The sequence below is a fragment of the Capricornis sumatraensis genome, chromosome 4 (genome assembly GCF_032405125.1).
Source record: "Capricornis sumatraensis isolate serow.1 chromosome 4, serow.2, whole genome shotgun sequence".
NCBI classification, from domain to species: Eukaryota; Metazoa; Chordata; class Mammalia; order Artiodactyla; family Bovidae; genus Capricornis; species Capricornis sumatraensis.
In genome coordinates, this window is record NC_091072.1 from 125,345,683 (window position 1) to 125,367,102 (window position 21,420).

General features: G+C 36.1%; 1 protein-coding gene and 1 non-coding gene across 4 annotated transcripts in view; both read right to left on the reverse strand.

Moving 5' to 3' along the window:
* Nucleotides 1-21,420, reverse strand: part of CCDC91 (coiled-coil domain containing 91) — a 409,281-nt gene that overhangs the window by 166,501 nt on the left and 221,360 nt on the right. For all 3 annotated transcript variants that reach the window (XM_068970284.1, XM_068970286.1, XM_068970285.1), the window contains one exon: nucleotides 17,992-18,069. In XM_068970284.1, coding sequence (XP_068826385.1) covers nucleotides 17,992-18,069 — 78 coding nt within the window. The remainder of the gene's footprint in view (nucleotides 1-17,991; nucleotides 18,070-21,420) is intronic.
* LOC138079359 (U6 spliceosomal RNA) lies at nucleotides 7,188-7,294 on the reverse strand. Its single transcript, XR_011144843.1, has one exon. It is a non-coding gene; the product is annotated as a U6 spliceosomal RNA (small nuclear RNA).

Here is a 21,420-nt window from a genome sequence, read left to right on the forward strand (position 1 = left end):
TGCCCTGCAGAAGGAAATTGCAACCCACTCCAGTATTCTTGCCTGGGAAATCCCATGGACAGAGGAGCCTGGTGGGCTGCCGTCCATGGGGTCACAAAGAATTGGACATGACTTAGCAACTGAACTTGTTGACTTAGCATAGTCAACTGCTTTACTGACTATGCCAACTGCTTTACTGACATAGTCACCTGCTTTATTGACTATGCCAAAGCCTTTGACTGTGTGGATCACAATCAACTGTGGAAAATTCTGAAAGAGATGGGAATACCAGAGCACCTGACCTGCCTCTTGAGAAACCTATATGCAGGTCAGGAAGCAACAGTTAGAACTGGACATGGAACAACAGACTGGTTCCAAATTGGAAAAGGAGTACGTCAAGGCTGTATATTGTCACCCTGCTTATTTAACTTCTATGCAGAGTACATCATGAGAAACGCTGGACTGGAAGAAACACAAGCTGGAATCAAGATTGCTGGGAGAAATATCAATCACCTCAGATATGCAGATGATACCACCCTTATGGCAGAAAGTGAAGAGAAACTCAAAAGCCTCTTGATGAAAGTGAAAGAGGAGAGTGAAAAAGTTGGCTTAAAGCTCAACATTTAGAAAACGAAGATCACGGCATCCGGTCTCATCACTTCATGGGAAATAGATGGGAAAACAGTGGAAACAGTGGCTTACTTTATTTTGGGGGGCTCCAAAATCACTGCAGATGGTGACTGCAGCCATGAAATTAAAAGACGCTTACTCCTTGGAAGAAAAGTTATGACCAACCTAGATAGCATATTCAAAAGCAGAGACATTACTTTGCCAACAAAGGTCCGTCTAGTCAAGGCTATGGTTTTTCCAGTGGTCATGTATGGATGTGAGAGTTGGACTGTGAAGAAAGCTGAGCGCTGAAAAATTGATGCTTTTGAACTGTGGTGTTAGAGAAGACTCTTGAGAGTCCCTTGGACTGCAAGGAGATCCAACCAGTCCGTTCTGAAGATCAGTCCTGGGATTTCTTTGGAAGGAATGAGGCTGAAGCTGAAACTCCAGTACTTTGGCCACCTCATGCGAAGAGCTGACTCATTGGAAAAGACTCTGATGCTGGGAGAGATTAGGGGCAGGAGGAAAAGGGTACTACAGAGGAAGAGATGGCTGCATGGCATCACCGACTCGATGGACGTGAGTCTGAGTGAACTCTGGGAGATGGTGATGGACAGGGAGGCCTGGCGTGCTGCGATTCATTGGGTCGCAAAGAGTTGGACATCACTGAGTGACTGAACTGAACTGAACTAGCAACTGAACAACAATTATTTATTAAAGCTTCATTTATTCAACTAATATTTACTGAATGCATGCTTTATTCCAAGCATTGTTCTAGGCACTGGGGATGCATACCCAACAAGAGAGATAAGAGCCTGACTCTCCTCAATTCACATTGTAGATAAGGAAAGTGGGGAAGACAAAGAAGACTGCAAAAGTGAAAGTGAAGTCACTCAGTCATGTCCAACTCTTTGTGACCCCGTGGACTGTAGCCTACCAAGCTCCTCTGTCCATGGGATTCTCCAGGCAGGAATACTGGAGTGGGTTGCCATTTCCTTCTCCAGGGGATCTTCCCGACCCAGGGATCGAGCCCGGGTTTCCTGCATTGGAGGCAGACATTTTAACCTCTGAGCCACCAGGGAAGCCCCAGAATATTGCAAGGTAGACAATAAACAAACATTTCTGATGGTGTTACGTGCTGTAAAGAAAATTGAAAAGGGCTAAAGGAACAGAATAATGGGGGAGAAACTTTTCAGAGGGGGAAGTCAAGAGCTGTCTTAGGAAGTCACAAATGAGGAAGAAAAAAACTCAGTTTTATTTTGAATCTGAGGGAAGAACATTTCCAACAAAGAAAAATGTACAAAGTTTTATCATAGGAATAAAGGCTGATGAGTTGAAAAACTAGAAAAAAAGGCCACTGTAGATCATACGAAACAGGGAATCCAACCGGATGCTATAGTAGCACCAGACTTCCAGACAAAGGCAACCACATAGAACCATGGAAATGCATTTTATTTTTTACTCAAACAAGAAAGTTTCTATAATCTGACCTACTTTCATTTTCTTCAGTGTTTCAAAGTACAAAAAACAGTCAAATGACATAAAACAAATTCATCAATAGACAATTTGTGAGAATGAAATATGTAGCACCAATTTTTGTCAGCTAAACACACACACACACATACATAAATGCACCATGCATATACCACTTTTTATTCAGCATAATTAAGAGTAATGAAATTATCCTCTCTTGTAATGAAGGGGTTAATCCTAATAAGAACAGCTGAATTATTTTCATGGTCTCTCAGAAAAGTGCCATATATATGCTACAAGTATATCTGCCAATTAACATCTGCCTGAACTTCATCTGGACACACTGTCTATTAGAATGAAGTTCTTCTATAATACTTACATTCTCCATTTTATACTGAATTAGACTGACAAGATAAGATTATGAAAATTAATATATAGTGTCCAAATGATGGCAGCTCACTAACATGTCTTAAAGTTCGATGACTCTTGGCTAATCAGATATCTTCTGCTAATGTTGGGATCTAAAATGTCAATCTATAGCTTTGTTGGCTTGTAGTTTGGGAAGAAAAACTGATATAGACACACATATTTTAAGGCCTCAGTGAGTTAGTAATTCAACTGTGGTACAGACGTAGTTGCATTAGAAGAGAAACATTAGGTTATCTCTGAAAACAATATTTAGACATTTTAGAAAATTTTGTTGGAATACAAAAAGAATTAATGTGATCAAAATCTATCACTGGTAAATGATTTAAACATACAAGGTAATAAGGACTAGGGAATATAGCTCTCTTAAAGAAAAACTTGTATCTGAACTTAAGGCTTGGGTTTACCTAAAAAACCTGGATCTAAATCCGAGCTCAGGTTCATGGCCTGACTACCCAGGCAGGCAGAAGTTAAGCAACATCTAGAATCTTTAAGTTCAACCCTCGGGGCAAATGAAGGTGCATGCTTCTCAAGAGTGTAAACTCCAGATGTCTGAGGAGTTATAGTAATGGATTTGGTCATATTTATTTTTAGAAAGCAGGACAAAAACCAATTCCTAAAATTATGGATAAATGGATTAAAAAACAAATGACCGCAACCTTCCTTTTCCTTAACTTAAACAAAGAGCAGCGTCAAGGTCATAGAGAAGCTGGTGAAAATTTATCTTGTGACAGATCTCAAGCATTTGGAATTGCAGATCCTAAATTTTTCTAGTATTTGAAGTGCTGTGCAGTGGCACTATACTAATTCAAAAAGAAAAACGTTAAATTATGGGTGTAGATCTAAACATGGAAATTCAATACAGTCTAGCCATGCTATAAAATGCTCTGCGGGCTGTGAAAGCCAAAAAAAAAAAAAATCTTTAGGACAGAAGAAATCATTCCTGTTGGCCCTGTTGTTAAGGGATTCTAGTAACATCAGAGTTGTTACCTCAAACACCACAAAAGTCTCCCAGTGAAAATTTCTTTTGTGCCATGGACAACACATTAAAATTAAGAAGTTTCTAAAATTAAGTTCAGCAGAGAGACGCTGCATGTCTGCCTTCCAGATACTTTAAACTTCTGAAAAGCTGCCATATGGACATGCCTCTCCCTCAGATGCCACAATATTATTTCTTGTGACTTGCGTAAGAGCTACAGTTTCAGTTAAAGAAGAAAGAAAGGAAGGAATGAGAGAAAAGGAAAAAAAAAGAACTCTGACTAAAACCTCTCCAGAATCTTTCATAGGATTCAATGAAGTACCTAGTTATTAAACACTAAAGACATAACATTCCGTTTTCTGAAATATCAGACACCATAAGAAAAAGAAACCCATGTACATGTCAGGAATATTTGACTTAAATACACAATCATTAACCTTCCAAGGAGGCAGCATACTTGCTAAACAGAGTTCTGGATCAAGCTTTGAACGATCTGACTATATTCACAACTCCTTTTCTGGCTGTATGTGTTTGATCAGGGCACTGTGCTTCTCCATGTCTTAGATGTGTTATCTAATAAACAGGAAGAGTAATAGAGCTTAGTCTCTGCCAGTAATAAAGGAATTCTGTGAAATTCTGACTGCTAACTTAATTCTTTATATTGATAAACTTTCAAAAGAGAATTGTTCAGCCTTCTGCTGATTTTTGAAAACTAAACTCCTTATTTGCATGAAAAGGAAACTCAAGCTATTTGGATTCAAATTGTATCAACAATATTTTTTAAATTACCAGATTTAAGATAGTTAAAATAATTTCCCTCCAAATTAATAGCCATCCATTTACCAAATATAGATCTCAAAAATTAGAAAAGAACTTTTATTCACATTGAAAAGTTGAGTGAGATTAGAGGTTTCATCTAAATCAATTTATCAGAAGATACACTGACAAAGTGTATCTTGGGGAAGGAAATGGCAGCCCACTCCAGTACTCTTGCCAGGAAAATCCCATGGACAGAGAAGCCTAGTAAACTACAGTCTATGGGGTCTCAAAGAGTCAGACACAACTGAGCGACTTCACTTTCACTTTCACACTGACAAAGATGAAATTTTCCTTTATGTCTTCTTTTTGATCACAAAGAGAAGAATGTCATAAACTTAGATGACAATTTAAGGTACTTTAACCTGGTTCTTTTCCAGTTAAGTGTTAACCATATATTCAGTGCAGTTCAGTCGCTCAGTTGTGTCTGATTCTTTGTGACACCCACGGACTGCAACACACCAGCCTTCCCTGTCCATCACCAAACTCCTGGAGCTTGTTCAGACTCATATCCATCGAGTTATTGATGCCATCCAACCATCTCATCCTCTGATTATCCCCTTCTCCTCCTACCTTCATTATTTTCCAGCATCACAGTCTTTTCCAATGAGTCGGTTCTTCGCATCAGGTGGCCAAAGTATTGGCGTTTCAACACCAAAACCATATATAACAGAAATGACATTGCACGGGGAGATGTGTAAACTATTTAAAATCCATAAGATTGGGCACCAAAAAATCAGAAGTGTCATCCCCAACACTGGAGCAGGTGTCAGAGGCCCTTGCAGTGCTGATCTCTAGCTTGACTGGGAGGGATTAGGATGAAGCCTCAGGGAAGGGACAAAGTCATCAAAGTGTCTCAGAGGAATGGTTAATATATAACTATAATGGAAGTATTTCACCATTAAAATATAAAGTAGTGATTTATTGATTATCGATTTATCGAAAGTTACTCAGTCGTGTCTGATACTTTGTGATCCCATGGACTATAGAGTCATGGAATTCTCCAGGCCAGAATACTGGAGTGGGAAGCCTTTCCCTTCTCCAGGGGGTCTTCCCCATCCAGAGATCAAACCCAGGTCTCCCGCATTGCAGGAGGATTCTTTACCAGCTGAGCCACAAGGGAAGACCTTGCTGGCACCCAAATTAGGTTGTTACAATGAATTAACTACCAAGAAACTTGGTTACAAGAATATTCTGCTAAACTACCAAAACAGGATAACTTTTGAATTTGGTGCTTCTAACCATATGGATAAAATCAGACTCTATAAGTTTTATTCCTCAAATGGAATTCCTTTCTCACTGCTATAAAACAATTTGACAATCAATTTATTGCAAATCAGACATGACAATCTTTAGCAAATTATCTCATTTCTGGAAGCAATAAAGCCTAAAGAAGAGATGGGAATTGATACTCTGACAGCAATGGGAGCAAAATTTAATTTTTACTATGCATATTTCTGGGCTTCCCAGGTGGCACTAGTGGTAAAGAATCCACCTGCCAATGCAGGAGACAGAGAGACACGGGTTCAATCACTGGATTGGGAAAATCTACTAGAGGGTATGGAAATCCACTCCAGTACTCTTGCCTTGAGAAACCCATGGACAGAGGAGTCAGGCAGCTACAGTCCATAGGGTCACAAAAAGAGTCGGACCAAATGAGGTAACAGCGCACACACACACACACACACACACACACACACACACACACACACACAAGCATACTTTCATATCTTTTAAGTTTTGTATTGTATGCATGATTCGTTGGTAAAGAAATAAGATACTTTGAAGACAATAGGGCAAATCATTTACTTCCTAATAATTTTATTCTTGATTGTTATTCAGCTGCTCACTCGGGTCCGACTCTTTGTGACCCCATGTACTGCAGCATGCCAGGCTTCCTGTCCTTCACCGTCTCCTGGAGTTTGCTCAAACTTATGTCCATCCAAACAACTCATCCTCGTTGTTCTCCTCTCCTCCTGCCTTCAATCTAATGAGTTGGCTCTTTGCATCAGGTGGCCAAAGTATAAGAGCTTCAATCTTCCGCATCAGTCCTTCCAATGAATATTCAGGGTTGATTTCCTTTAGGATTGACTGGTTTGATCTCCTACACCACAGTTCAAAAGTATCAATTATTTGGCACACAGCTTTCTTTATGATCCAACTCTCACATCCATTCAAGACTACTGGAAAAACACATAGCTTAGACTCCATGGAATTTGTCAACAGGCAAAGTGATGTCTCTGCTTTTTAATACACCACCTAGGTTTGTCATAGAGTTTCTTCCAAGGAGCAAGTGTCTTTTAATTTCATGGCTGCAGTCACCATCTGCACTGATTTTGGAGCCCAAGAAAATAAAAGTCTGTCACCATTTCCATTGTTCCCCCATCTATTTGCCATGAAGAGATGGAACCAGATACCATTATCTTAGTTTTTCTTTTTTTTTCATAGCTAAAATGTTTACTTTTTTTTTCAATTGATTTTATTGAAATATGGAGACCTGGGTTCGATCCCTGGGTCGGAAAGATCCGCTGGAGAAGGAAATGGTAAGCCACTCCAGTATTCTTGCCTGGAGAATCCCATGGACGGAGAAGCCTGGTAGGGCGCAGTCCACGGGGTCGCAAAGAGTCAGACACGACTGAGCGACTTCACTCACTATAGTTGATTTACAATGTTGTGTTAATTTCTGCTGTGCAGCAAAGTGATTCAGTCACATAGATGTATACATTCTTTCTCATATTCTTTTCCATTATAGTTCATTACAGGATATTGAATATAGAACACTATGATATACAGTTTGAGAATATTTATTCTTTTTTTTCTTTTCTATAATCATTTTATTTCCTATTTAAAATTTGTTATTTTTAATATAAATTTATTTATTTTCACTGGAGGCTAATTACTTTACAAAAATATGGAATGTGTCATGAATTTTTGTGTCATCCTTGCTTAGGGGCCATGCTAATCTTCTCTGTATCATTCCAATTTTAGTATATGGAGAAGGAAATGGCAACCCACTCCAGTAGTCTTGCCTGGAAAACCACATGGACAGAGCCTGGTAGGTTGCAGTCCATGGGGTCGCTAAGAGTCAGACATGACTGAGCAACTTCACTTTCACTTTTCACTTTCATGCACTGGAGAAGGAAATGGCAACCCACTCCAGCGTTCTTGCCTGGAGAATCCCCGGGATGGGGGAGTCTGGTGGGCTGCCATCTATGGGGTCGCACAGAGTCAGACACGACTGAAGCGACTTAGCAGTAGCAGTAGCAGCAGCTGCCGAAGCAAGCAGGCTTTTGGCATAAGGGTGGTGTTATCTGCATATCTGAGGTTATTGATTATTCTTCTGATAATCCTGATTCCAGCTTGTGCTTCATCCATCCCAGCATTGTGTATGTTGTACTCAATTCGCATGATGGATGAAGTCTGTTGTTCGACCCAGGGATTGAACCTGTGTTTCTCATTCTCCTGCACTGGCAAGCAGGTTCTTAACCACTAGCACCACCTATGTGTATATATATTTATTTATATATATGTATATAGGGATATAGTGAAGTTGCTCAGTCGTGTCCGACTCTTGGCAACCACATGGATTGTAGCCTACCAGGCTCCTCTGTCTATGGGATTTTCCAGGCAATAGTCCTGGAGTGGATTGCCATTTCCTTCTCCAGGGGACCTTCCCAACCCAGGGATCGAAGCCGGGTCTCCCACATTGTAGACAGACGCTTTACCGTCATATATATGTATATATGTATCAGTTCAGTTCAGTCGCGCAGTCGTGTCCGACTCTTTGAGACCCCATGAATAGCAGCACACCAGGCCTCCCTGTCCATCACCAACTCGTGGAGTTCACTCAGACCCATGGCCATAAAGTTAGTGATGCCATCCAGCCATCTCATCCTCTGTCGTCCCCTTCACTTCCTGGCCCCAATCCCTCCCAGCATCAGAGTCTTTTCCAATGAGTAAACTCTTCGCATGAGGTGGCCAAAGTACTGGAGTTTCAGCTTCAGCATCATTCCTTCCAAAGAAATCCCACGGCTGATCTCCTTCAGAATGGATTGTTTGGATCTCCTTGCAGTCTAAGGGACTTTCAAGTCCTCTCCAACACCACAGTTCAAAAGCATCAATTCTTTGGCAATTCTTAGGTGCTCAGCCTTCTTCACAGTTCAGCTCTCACATCCATACATGACCACAGGAAAAACCATAGCCTTGACTAGACGGACCTTTGTTGGCAAAGTAATGTCTCTGCTTTTCAATATGCTGTCTGGGTTGGTCATAACTTTTCTTCCAAGGAGTAAGCGTCTTTTAATTTCATGGCTGCAGTCACCATCTGCAGTGATTTTGGAGCCCCCCAACATAAAGTCTGACACTGTTTCCCCATCTACTTCCCATGAAGTGATGGGACCAGATGCCATGATCTTCGTTTTCTGAATGTTGAGCTTTAAGCCAACTTTTTCAGTCTCCTCTTTCACTTTTGTCAAGAGGCTTTTTAGTTTCTCTTCACTTTTTGCCTATGTTTATATATATTTATACAAATTTATACGTTTATATACACTTACATATCTATATCCATATAGATATATAAGCTATATATATATGTTATAGATATACATATATCTGTATATATAAAATTACATAAAACATACATATATGTATATATATGATATATAAAATTTCCCAAAAGCTAATTAACTAAAGCTTAACAGATAAAATCAAAACCAGATGTGTATTCTGATACTTGGTTGCACACTAATGGTTTATAGTTCAGATTAAAGCATAAAGTTAACCAGTCCTCTTTTATTAATTTTCAAGCAGGCAAGAAATTAGAAAAAAATCTTAAAGGTAGTTTTATATATATATATCTTCATTTGGACTTATAAGAATAATTTTAACCAGTTTATCTTTTCTGCCTTTAAGAACTATGGTATGTAATTATCCACTAACTGGATTATTAGTTTCCAATAAAAATAAATCTATAACACATCAATTACATCTCTTCTAAAGTCTAATAAACATGACAATAAACTGATAATTCAGTTCACTACAATAACGGAAGATTAAAAATCACATAACTGATACATCACATTGACTAGAATAGTTACAGAAATTATATTCTTCAGATACTACTATAAACTCACTCTTACAGCATTCCTACTAAATGTAGAAACCTCCTGAATAACATTGTTAAACAGAAGGTTTATTTCAACTCTATAAGAACAAAACAGACCCAGCCTCATTCAACACAGAAAGAAAATATTATTATGGATAAAAGGTACTTATGATAGACCAGCTTGAGTTTTCATGATAATAAGCAGGAGTCTGTAATTAATTAACAATGGACAGGAATCACAATTTTCAAGTCTCATTAAGATTAGTCACAAATATTAACCTGATGTGATATTAAAAAAATGACATTTAAATTTAATTTTGGAAGGTAAACCAAAAATAACTAATGGAAAAAGGCAGGTCTTACATGTCTTAAGAAACAACTAAATAAAACCTATTCATTAATGTTTTTGTTAATCTTTGGAGTTATTTTTCAAAGACTTCTCTGCAGCAAAAATTTGAAATTTATATCCTCAATACAGAATGGAGTCTTTTTCTTCATTCCTTTGACTATCAGGCTGAAAATCCAGTCACAATATAAAGGAAAGCCTTAAATCTATATTAGAACAACTTTTCTTGCAATGTTTCCAATGCCTTTTGGTTTTGGCCTGGCTGGAAAACCACAAGAATAGCCTTGCATGCAAGATTCTGGCTTAGCCCAGAAAACTCAGAGGCACATAAGAACAGTTCTTAACTACCAAACCTTTCTCAATCCTCTGCTGAGGTTAAGTTTGATGGGAGGGATAAGAATGGACAAGCCAAGTTGTGAGTTCCAAACCAATCACTAGTATCTAGCATGCTGTTAGGCCAAACGCTATTGGCAACAGCAAGCATCTTTATTTGTCCAGGAAAAATCTGATCATATGATAAAAGCTGGAATTTATGAGGATCCTTGTTCAATCAAATAACTAAAACTATAAATTTATTTCATATCTTTGGGTTAACAAAAAGGTGTAATTTTTTTTAAAAAAAGATACATAACACATTTCACATATCTTCATTTTTACTTATCCCCTCTTTACACAAAAAGTTAGCAATCTCTAATCAAGGGAAAACATCAAAAGAAAAGAAAATGTCATTTCCTCCTCCTTGGAGCAGAACTTTATACAATAAAAGTAATTCTACACCCTGGGAAAAACTGGTCTCCAAAATGTATTATGTTCTCCCTTATAAAACAGTACAAACAATTCAAGAGTTCAAATAAAATACTAGCAAGTAGATGCTTTTGAAAAATGGAATATAGCAGGCATGTGGTATTCTAAGCTGACATCTGACATATGTTACACTGCTGAAATTCAAAGCAGTCCATAGCAAAAGAGACTTAAGGCAACTAACCTTTGAGAAATGCACAATGAACCAATAGTCTCAATAAAACTAATGTTGATCAAATGGGAAATAAAGAATTTTACTCAAGATAATTTCATAACAATTTAAGTTTATGTAGCAATTCTGCACCATCTTTCACTCTGAATAGCAGAGAATGTGTATGTCTGATAAGCAAAAACTCTAGTGTATCTAGTTCAATACTCTGGTACTTAAACATAAGAAAAAAAAATCAGGAAATTCTCTTCATAAAATGTTCTGAGACTTTAAAAAAGAATCAGCTAATTCCTTGTCTGCTCATTTAAATGAGTAAAATATTTATAAGCACTAATCATGTGTCTAGCACTCAGTGGCTTTTGGCATCTGGGATGTAATAAACCAAGTTAAAGATCATCAATTCAGGCAAGCTTTCAGAAACAAAGACTAAAAAATGAGTATATGTCTATATGTCTAATCTGGTGGAAATATCTTGAGATATGTAAATAAACATAAATAAGCCTGAGTTTTTAAAATGTACTCAACTTGGCTGAAAGCATGCACGCAAAACACAAGGGTTAGAATAAAAAGCTCTAAAGTTTCAGAAGAGGCTATAAAAACTTCTAGTTTGAAAAAGAATGTGATGACCAGGAACTAATTTTCATATCACCAAAAAACTGATACAGAAAATATTTAGGTTAGGCATCCATGAGGGGGCCAAGAAACATGTAATAGACCTTAAATCACTACAGTTATAATTTATTGGTGTTTGCAATAAATATTAAACCAAAATGCATTTTCTTTTTTGCGTTTTTTGGGCTAACTTTCCAGTCACCATTTTGACTCATCTATCAACTATATCAAATTCAATGTTTCAACACTTCTATCTCCTATGATTTGAAAAATGTCTAAATCCCTTAAGTTTAAACAACAAAACAGCTGAGTGTAAGTCAATTTGAAAAATAAACAAGTTGACTCCGAACAAAGAAAATAACTAACTTGCAAATACAACTTCAGGATGAAATAAATTCTGAATACTAGAGTTTCAAAAGGAAAAGCACTCTTTTCTAACTAATCTATCTTAAAGCAAACGCCACATTAAAAAGAAAGAAAGAAAGGAGGTAGTCTTTTGTCATTGCCTTGAACAAGAAGATTCAGTATATAGTAGTAAAACAAACCTATTAACCAAAAAAATCCTATGTTATCTTATACATGTCAATTTGGGATCATCAATGAACCAGACTTAAAGTAAAATAAAATAAAATAGAAACAACATGCTAAACTTAATTTTTTGAGTACTTTCCACTCACTGTTAGAGCATGTGAGCAAAAGTTCTAGCTTTGAAGTTTAACACATTGAGTCAACTAGAACTTTCTTTGGAAAATTCTTTCCAAAAGTCATTTTGGATAAAAAAGAAAATTAACTTTAAGAATGTATTAACATCTAAAATAGTTTTACCTCAAGCACTTACATACAGTATATTAACTGAATAAATAAATGTATACAGAGATAGTTTAAAAAAAAAAAAAAAAGAAAACAAGAACCAAACATATCTGTGCAAGAAATGAGAGATCACAAGATACTTTCTCTTTAAAATTCAGGGCATCACATGCCTTAAGTTAAAGAACTACATTTGTTTTAGCAAATATGCCTGTATTTTTTCTATATGACTTTCTTTGACAGTCCCTCTGTGCTATTATACCAATACTCCACTGTAAAGAAATGTTTTCTTGCTCTGATCACTTATCCTACATAAAGGATAAGTTTATAAGACTTAAGTTTAAGACATAAGTTTAAAGACATAAGTTTAAAAAAATCTTTGGAGAAGGAAATGGCAACCCACTCCAGAACTCTCACCTGGAAAATCCCATAGACAGAGGAGCCTGGTAGCTACAGTCCATGGGGTCACAAAGAGTCGGACACGACTGAACGACTTCACTTTAACTTTTCACTTAAAAAATCTTGACGTGGGATAAATCTAGTTCCTTAGTTACAGCTAAAACTTTTGCTTCTTTTGTAACTTTTAAAAACAGAAAGTGGTCCATTCAACTGTCATTTAAATCTGTCAGAATATCTCTCATTTTCTCATAAGGAAAAATTTCATAGTGACTTCAATTTAAACATGCACACAGACACACAAACCCACCCACACACAATCTTGACAGGCTCAATTCAGATAGTAAGAATGAGGAAAATAGCAATAAATAGGATACAATGATAGGCAAATAAACATGAAGGGATAAGCTGATGGTTAACAACCTCCTTGGGGTAGCAGAATGACTTCTAAAACTTCAAAGAAAATACAGATGCCCAAATCCCACCTATGTGAACTGATTTTAAATTTCCAGAGAAGAAAATTAGTATGATTTCTTAAAAGCAACCCAAGTAATTTATTATGTCCTGCAAAAAGTGCAGGTTAAGATACCCTAATCAATGACAACAGATGAGTGCATCACAAGCAAAATAGCAGCCCAGTAATCCAACTACACATTACCTTAATAAAAAAAGGTGTTCTACATCATGGATGTGTCCCAGGTGGCACTAGTGGTAAAGAACTCCCCTGCCAATGCAGGAGACTTCAGAGAGACAGGTTTGATCTGGGTCAGAAAGATCCCCTGGAGGAGGGCACGGAAACCCACTCCAATGATTTTGCTTGGAGAACCCCATGGACGAAGAAGTCTAGCGGGCTATATAGTCCATGGGATAACAGAGTCAGACACAACTGAAGTGATCTGGCATGCACACATATCATGGATAGTAATACTTGATAGAGAAAACTACAGATATAAAGAAGTGAAGTCTGAGCTAGTGTATATAGTAGCAAATGACAATTTGAAGAAAAAAGCCCAGTTAAACAAGTAAAGGAAAATTCTTGTTCCTTGTAGTAAACAATCTTAGATGTGGCATGCTCCTATGGCAAGCCTCCCAAAATCTACATTTATTTTACTGTTGTTAATTATCAGGATAAAAGATTTTTAAATCATGACATGAAAGAAACAAAATAAATACAATGAAGAGAATATTACAGGAAAAGTTGGCATATGTAGCACATTAAGTTAGTGTTAGCATTGTTTTCTTCTGCACTTCAGCAGAATTACACATGGCCTTTCATTCATCATGGACATCCCTGGTGGCTCAGATGGATGGTAAAGTGTCTGCCTACAATGCGGGAGACCAAGGTTTGATCCCTGGGTTGGGAAGATCCTCTGGAGAAGGAAATGGCAATCCACTCCAGTACTCTTGCCTGGAAAATCCCATGGATGGAGGAGCTTGGTAGGCTACAGTCCATGGGGTCGCAAAGAGTCAGACACAACTGAGTGACTTCACTATCTTTCTTTCACTCATCAGTCTGAAGCAAGCTATTTACTTTCTTCATGTTAATTAATTATTTTATTTGGAGAATAATAACTTTACTTTCTAAATGAATAAAAGAACAATGACTTTTTAGCAGAAGCCCAGGAATATGAAAGGCTGGGCCATGATCGCTTTCTCTTAAATAGACATTTCTAAAACACACTGAAACAAGCACCCGCACTGTATGAGAAGTAAGCTAATTAATAGTCAGCTGTAAGATAAGGACAAGCCATCAAAATTGCTATATTAGAAAACTGATATATTGAATATTATAAAAACTAAACTGCAAAAATTTATTGACAGCATCATCATCATTGTTTTTGTTGCTCAGTTGCTAAGTCACATCCAACTCTTTGGGACCCCATGGACTGCAGCATACCAGGCTCCTCTGCCCACCACCATCTCCTGGAATTTGCTCAAATTCATGTCCACTATTCATGTCCAGTGATATTATTAGCCATGATCAACATTCATTATCTCACTGGGTCCTCACAATACTTCTCTTAATAGGTTCTATGTTTTATTCCCTCATATACTTATAGGGAAATTAAAATTCATATATAACAAATTGTCAGAGGTGACACTGTTAGTAAGTACCAGAGCTATGGCTTAGATCAGGTTTATCTGACTAAATCAGTCAGCTCTACTAGTAGAAATTCTTAGCAGTCCTAAAGAGGAAATTTTTGTGGAGATGCAAATTCCTTCAGGAATTTGGAAAATAAAAATGTATGAATTATGATATATCATTATTAAAGGTAGCAAAAGATAAGGATATTAGTACATAATACACAATATTAGGGGCTTCCCCTGAAGCTCAGCAGTAAAGAATCTTCCTGCAATGCAGGAGACAAGTGGAACACATCACATAAAGGAAAAAAAAATAATTTTTCAACAGAGATGTAGCATTGGATAATATCCTGCAGCCTTTCATGATTTTAAAAAAACAACCAACTACAAATAAGAATGAAATTTCCTCAACCTAATAAAGAAGAAGTTAGAAGAAGTTAGAAGTTAAGTCACTCAGTCGTGTCCAACTCTTTGCGACCCCATGGACGGTAGCCCACCAGGCTCCTCCGTCCATGGGATTCTCCAGGAAAGAATACTAGAATGGGTTAAAGGCCATCTATAAAAATCTCACTGATAACATCATACTTAATGGTTAATCAATATATACATATATATTTTGCAGCTCTTATTAATATTATATTGGAAGTCTACCTGGGAAATTAGGTAAGAAAAAAGAAATGAAAAGCATCCAGATTAAAAAAGAGGACACAATCTCTAGCTGCAGATGGCATGGTCTTATATATAGAAAATCTTGCAAAATCTAAACAACTATTAGAACTAATGACCATGTATAAGAACAACATGCAAAAACATGGCAGCACTGAACAATCTAAACATGAAATTAGGAAAAACAATTCAATTTAGAACATTGTCAAAAAGAATAAAAGAATATTGAAAACTGTAAAACACTGTTGAAAGCAATTAAAGAAGATAAACATAAAGCCATTTTATGACTATGGATCAGAAAACTTAATGTAGTTAAAATGGCAATACTCCCTAAATTGATCTACATATTCAATGAAAACACAATTAAAATCCAACTTGGACTTTTTAAATTTACATACTGATTCTAAAATTAATATAAAAATGAAGGTGACCCCACCCCAATGGGGCTTCCCTGGTAGCTCAGATGGTAAAGCACCTGCTTGCAATGCAGGAGACCTGAGTTTGATCCTTGGGTCAGGAAGATCCGTGGAGAAGGAAAATGGCAACCCACTCCAGTATCCTTGCCTGGTAAATCCCATAGACAGAGGAGTCTGGCAGGCTACGGTCCATGGGGTCACAAAGAGTCCGACATGACTGAGCAACTAACCGACATGACTGAGCAACTAACACATACACCACCCCAATGAGGATGAGAAAGGGCACCTCATTACAAACTGATAAAAGGTCAAATCTAGGCCCCCTTAATCAGCCTTTGTGGGCAGGGCTTGGAGTCGGGCTACAGTTTGCTGGTATTTGGTGGAATTAGAATGGTTATTATCTAAAGCAAGTGGAAGCTTTCCTGGTCTTCTGGATAGAAAGAGGTTTTTCTTGGGGTCTATCATCTGACCTCATTGATATTTCTGGGTTGATTACTTCTCCAGTACCTTGTCTGGGGCAAATGAGGCAAAAAGAGAAGTAAAATAAAATAATTAGGACATGAACTTCTCATGCATGAATTCATGATGGAAAAAAACAAAATTGTTTTCTTGTTCCATAACGGGCCACAAATCATTAACATTTACATTACAAAGACAACTAACCAACCAAGAAAACATTGACATTTTTCCTATCTAAATTACTTTAGTTTTTCCATAGTACTATGAAGTTGTCAGTATCATTCTAAGACCCTTTGGTTTCTAAAATTTTATACAATAATTAATTATCAGATATATCTTTTGTAAAAATACTGAGGTATCTTTGTGCAAAATGTGAAGCTCACCAATAAATCAATACAGAAGGCTATATAAAATGTATTTACACTGAAGTTCCATGGTATAAGAGAATTTATATACTTTATGTATTAACTGACTATAAGTATACTATGATAAATTAAATATAACTTTGTAGGATACTTGATTTGATACCTAATCCTTTTAAGCAAATTGAAATAAATACATAATGCCTGAAACTTCTACATTCTTTTTCTAAATGAGCATCCCGTAATGATATGAGACAAAGAGGTGAAATGAGTGGCTCTCAACTAATTTTCTTTAAAATATAATTTACAAAATATATTTGCAAAGTTGTCACATATGCTTTTAAATTCATTATTTGCCAGTGTTGAAAGTAATACACTATAAACATATTTTTAGCAAAGGAAATATGTAGAGCCAGAACCAAAAAAATTTTAAATATAAAATACTAAGTTTTTCAGAACAACACAACAATGTAAGTACTTTCACAACATTTAATTTAGAATTCATAATATAAACAAGTAAAACATAAATTCATCCAAAAATACATCATATAATATCCAGGAGAATTATGTAAATTCCATTATTTTAATTCTTCCCACCCTTAGCCTTAGGACAAAAGAGAAGATGGTTCAAAATAGATCCTATACACTTTCCTTCAACTCAATAACTATAAAGCTGGTTTATATTAGTAGAACGAAAAATTCCCAACATTATAAAGAAAAGAGCCAATAGTCACAGCTATAAAAAGCAGACATTTTAAAACAGCCTTCTCAAGTATGGCACAAGTTTCTGTATTGGGTGTGGTCATAAAAATGACCTTCCAGGTCCCAAGACCTATCATCTACCAGACTATTTTAATACCTTGAATTTTTTTTAAAGTGTCTTTCACTTAAAATCTAGATCTATTTCTTTTACTACTTTTATTCAAATGACTTGTTATGGGAAGCCTTTTGACATTAAACTGTCAGGTAATTAAAATGAAATGAACTTCTATCTTGTCTAGGGATAAAGTTGAATCAACAAATAATGTCTACATTCCACATATGATAGAAGGGTTTTTTTAAACAGTTATTATAATAATTAACAATAAAAAATAAACTAATGCCTAATTATACAGGTAGAATTAAGCCAATTATGGTGCATGTATATGTACATATATATGTGTGTGCATGTGTATAAATATAGAATGTAGTAGCATAGAACAATGACAAAAATTGGATGTTTATATATACTGACATGAAAATATATAATGCCATGTAAGTATAGCAAGAACCAAAAGAATAGATTGAGTAGAACAACATATTTCTAAAAGCAAATCAAAATTATATAGCAGCATGACATGAGCAAATATGTGTGTGTATGTATTTAAAGAGAAATCTCTAGAAGGATGGACATCAAACCATTCACATGTGATTGGTTTAAAGAAAAACCAATCTGATATCTGATAGACTCTCAAATAACACATATGACAGACTCTCAAATAACTACCTTATATTCATCCACAATAATGCTGAGGGCTTCATGACCCGCTTTCCTCATATCTTCCAATTCTTGTTTATGCTTTTCCTGAAAGAAAATAAGAAACTAAGCTATGATTTTTTGTTGTTGTTGTTTACAAAATAACACACCACTGACTTTTGCATTTATAAGTGATGTGAGTGATTTGTGGCACACCAATGTTGCAGCTGAAAACAAAGAGAAACCCATTCAAAAAAACTTTCTGTTTAAAAGCATTCTGAAGATAGCAATGAAAGATTAAAAGGAAACCATAACTGGAAAAGGAAAACCATGCTCACAGGTAAAATAACCCAAGGCAATGGTGTTATCCCTTGAGACATCTGGCAATTGTGGACCTGGATCTAGAGACAGGAGGCCCTGAGTCATCCAAAAAGCTAGGACCTTTTTTTTTCTCATTACTTCTCCAGTAATACACACATGTCAATAGGTCAATATGTAACAATATTTGAGAATTACTAGATTAAGGAGAACAAACCCTCATTCTACCTTCCGAGGAAAGGAGAAGCTGAACTCTGTTTGGAGAATGTTAACATCCTACAGAACCTTTCCAATTTCTCAAACACAATGTAAAGGTTTCAATGCAAAATTATCAGAAATGATAACAGATGAGACCAAAGAAACATAAAATAGAAAAGAAAAAAGAAATAGACCCATGGGTGATTCAGATATTAGTTATCAAAAAGTTTACAATATTTATGAATAAATATACACAAGAAAATAAAGAAGTGGGGAAAGTGGATAGTACAGAGAATTTCTTCAGAGAATTGGAATTCATAAAACAAATTCTACAGCTCAATGCAACAAATGAGGTAAAGAATAGGTAAAACAGCAGAAAGCAGGATTAGAGGACCAAAAGATGGTGGGGGAAAACCTACAGCAAAAGAGAAATAAATGATTGAAAGTATATTTTAAAAAAAAAAAACCTTTAAAAAGACAAGAGACAAAATAAGAAGACAAATATTTATGTAAGACAATTGTTAAAAAAAGTATCCAAAGAAAAAAGAATAAATAAATCTAGCAAGATGGGAACAATATAGTGATGAAAATAAAAAACAAAAATTTCTAATATTACTCATGAATTCAAGATATTATACAACCAATAGATTTTTCTAAACAAATAGTAAGATATTGTTAAATATTACAGCAATAAATATGAAATGTTAGGTAAAATGAAAAAACTCCTAGGGAAAAAAACAAAACTGAAAGAAGATGAAATAAAAATTCTGAAAAATTTTGTATGTGTTTAGAAAAAAAAAAACTGAACCTATATTACGTTAAAAACAAAATAAAACTTCTGACCAAGAAACATATAAGTGCAGATTATTAAAAAGGTTACTTTTAATAAACAATAAATAACAGAACTCTTACACAAAATCTTCCAGAGAATGAAAAAAGAGGGACCATTTGCCCATATATTTTATTAAGAAAACATATCCTTTATAATTAAATCTGCAAAGATAAAATTATGAACCAATCTCTTTTATGAAAACAAAAACTAAAATTCTACATAAAATATTAGTAACTGGAATCTAGCAATAAATAAATAATACATCTCAACCAAGTATGATTTATTTTAGGAATGTCAGGTAGGTAGAAGTGATGCACACCATTTCAGACCTGAACCACAAAACCTCCAACAAATCCTCCACATACTTCCTTTGTCCCCCACTATTTGCTTGCTGATGTCACTGCCGTGGATGACAATTAAAGCCATGTGCTGCAAACAGCAGGAGGGCCTCTGTCAGCCAGGGACTCTGAATGACTACACCATCACCTCAGTGGACTTGGTGAGCAAATTAATGATATTTAGGAAAAAAGACAAGAAAAACAGTTCTTGTTCATTTATTCTTGTGAGAGTGTGTGCCAACTTGCCATGGTCATGTCCAATTCTGTGCAACTATATGGACTATAGCCCTCCAGGCTTCCCTGTCCATGGGATTCCCCAGGCAAGAATACTGGAGTGGGTTGCCACGCCCTCCTTCAGGGGATCTTCCTGACCCAGGGATCGAACCTGCATCTCTTACATCTTCTGCAGTGGCAGGCAGGTTCTTTACCACTAGTGCCACCTGGGAATGTTACCAATTCCTCATTTATAAACTGCTTATACTTAACGTATTCAAGAATTTCTATTTCATTATCAAATTCTAATTGCCTTTTCCAGTATACAGCTTTATATATCTTTCTGTAGTTAAATCACTCTTTACCTAAAAGCCTAAACATAAAGGACCAATAACGGCCCTTGATATAGACACTGATTGTTGTTGGTATGGTTATCAATCTATGGCTCATGGCAACAATCTTTTTTTAAAGTCATTTTCCCATTTCTGTGAGAGTTGTTTTCACTTCAGTTGCTCAGTCGTGTCCAACTCTTTGCAACCCCATAAATCGCAGCACTCCAGGCCTCCCTGTCCATCACCAACTCCCAGAGTTTACACAAACTCATGTCCATTGAGCCAGTGATGCCATCCAACCATCTCATCCTCTGTCATCCCCTTCTCCTGCCCTCAATCCTTCCCAGCATCAGGGTCTTTTCCAATGAGTCAGCTCTTTGCATCAGGTGGCCAAAGTATTGGAGTTTCAGCTTCAACATCAAGTCCTTCCAATGAACACCCAGGACTGATCTCCTTTAAGATGGACTAAAGAGTTGTTTTAGTCAAAACTAAATAACAAAGCAGCAAAATCCCATCATCTAGTAAAGCAAGCTCATACATTCTATTATACCAAAAACAAGCAAAGGCACATGGGCAGCACCACCAACTCATCACTTTGGAACTCCCATTCAGGTCAGGTTATCTCACTAATGGTATGCAACCTTCATAAAGGCACCTAGGAGGGCAAAGTTATCAATTTCTATAATGAATAATAACATAGATTTTGTTTTTCTTAGTTTTCAAGATTTTTAAGAAAATAAAGAGAAACAGGTATTATGACATTTTCTTTTCACATCACAGTGGAACATCTTAAGCAGTTCTTGAGAAGCATATACTCTACCTTAAGGCCACTGATTAATAACAAACTCATATAAAATAGGTTACATGGGCAAACAAATTCTGGAAATTAACAATATATATTAAAATATTAAACCTTCTACAAACCCAGAAGAAACAACTGAATTTTACTAAAACCAGGATTTTTCAGACTTAACTAACTGAATGTTAATTTACTTTTTTCTCTCATTGACAATACCTATTACCAACTAATCTCTTTAGTTCAGAATTGAAATTTAGAACCAAAAAGGTCCAAGAGCTTTTCAGTGTTTTACAATCTAAAGCAAAGCAAATTCACAGATCTGCTAAATGAAACAGAATATATTCTACTTTTACATCATTATCTAAAAATTGAAGATGAATATGCACCATTTCAATAATAAAGTTTGACCATTCAGCAACTATGGTTCTG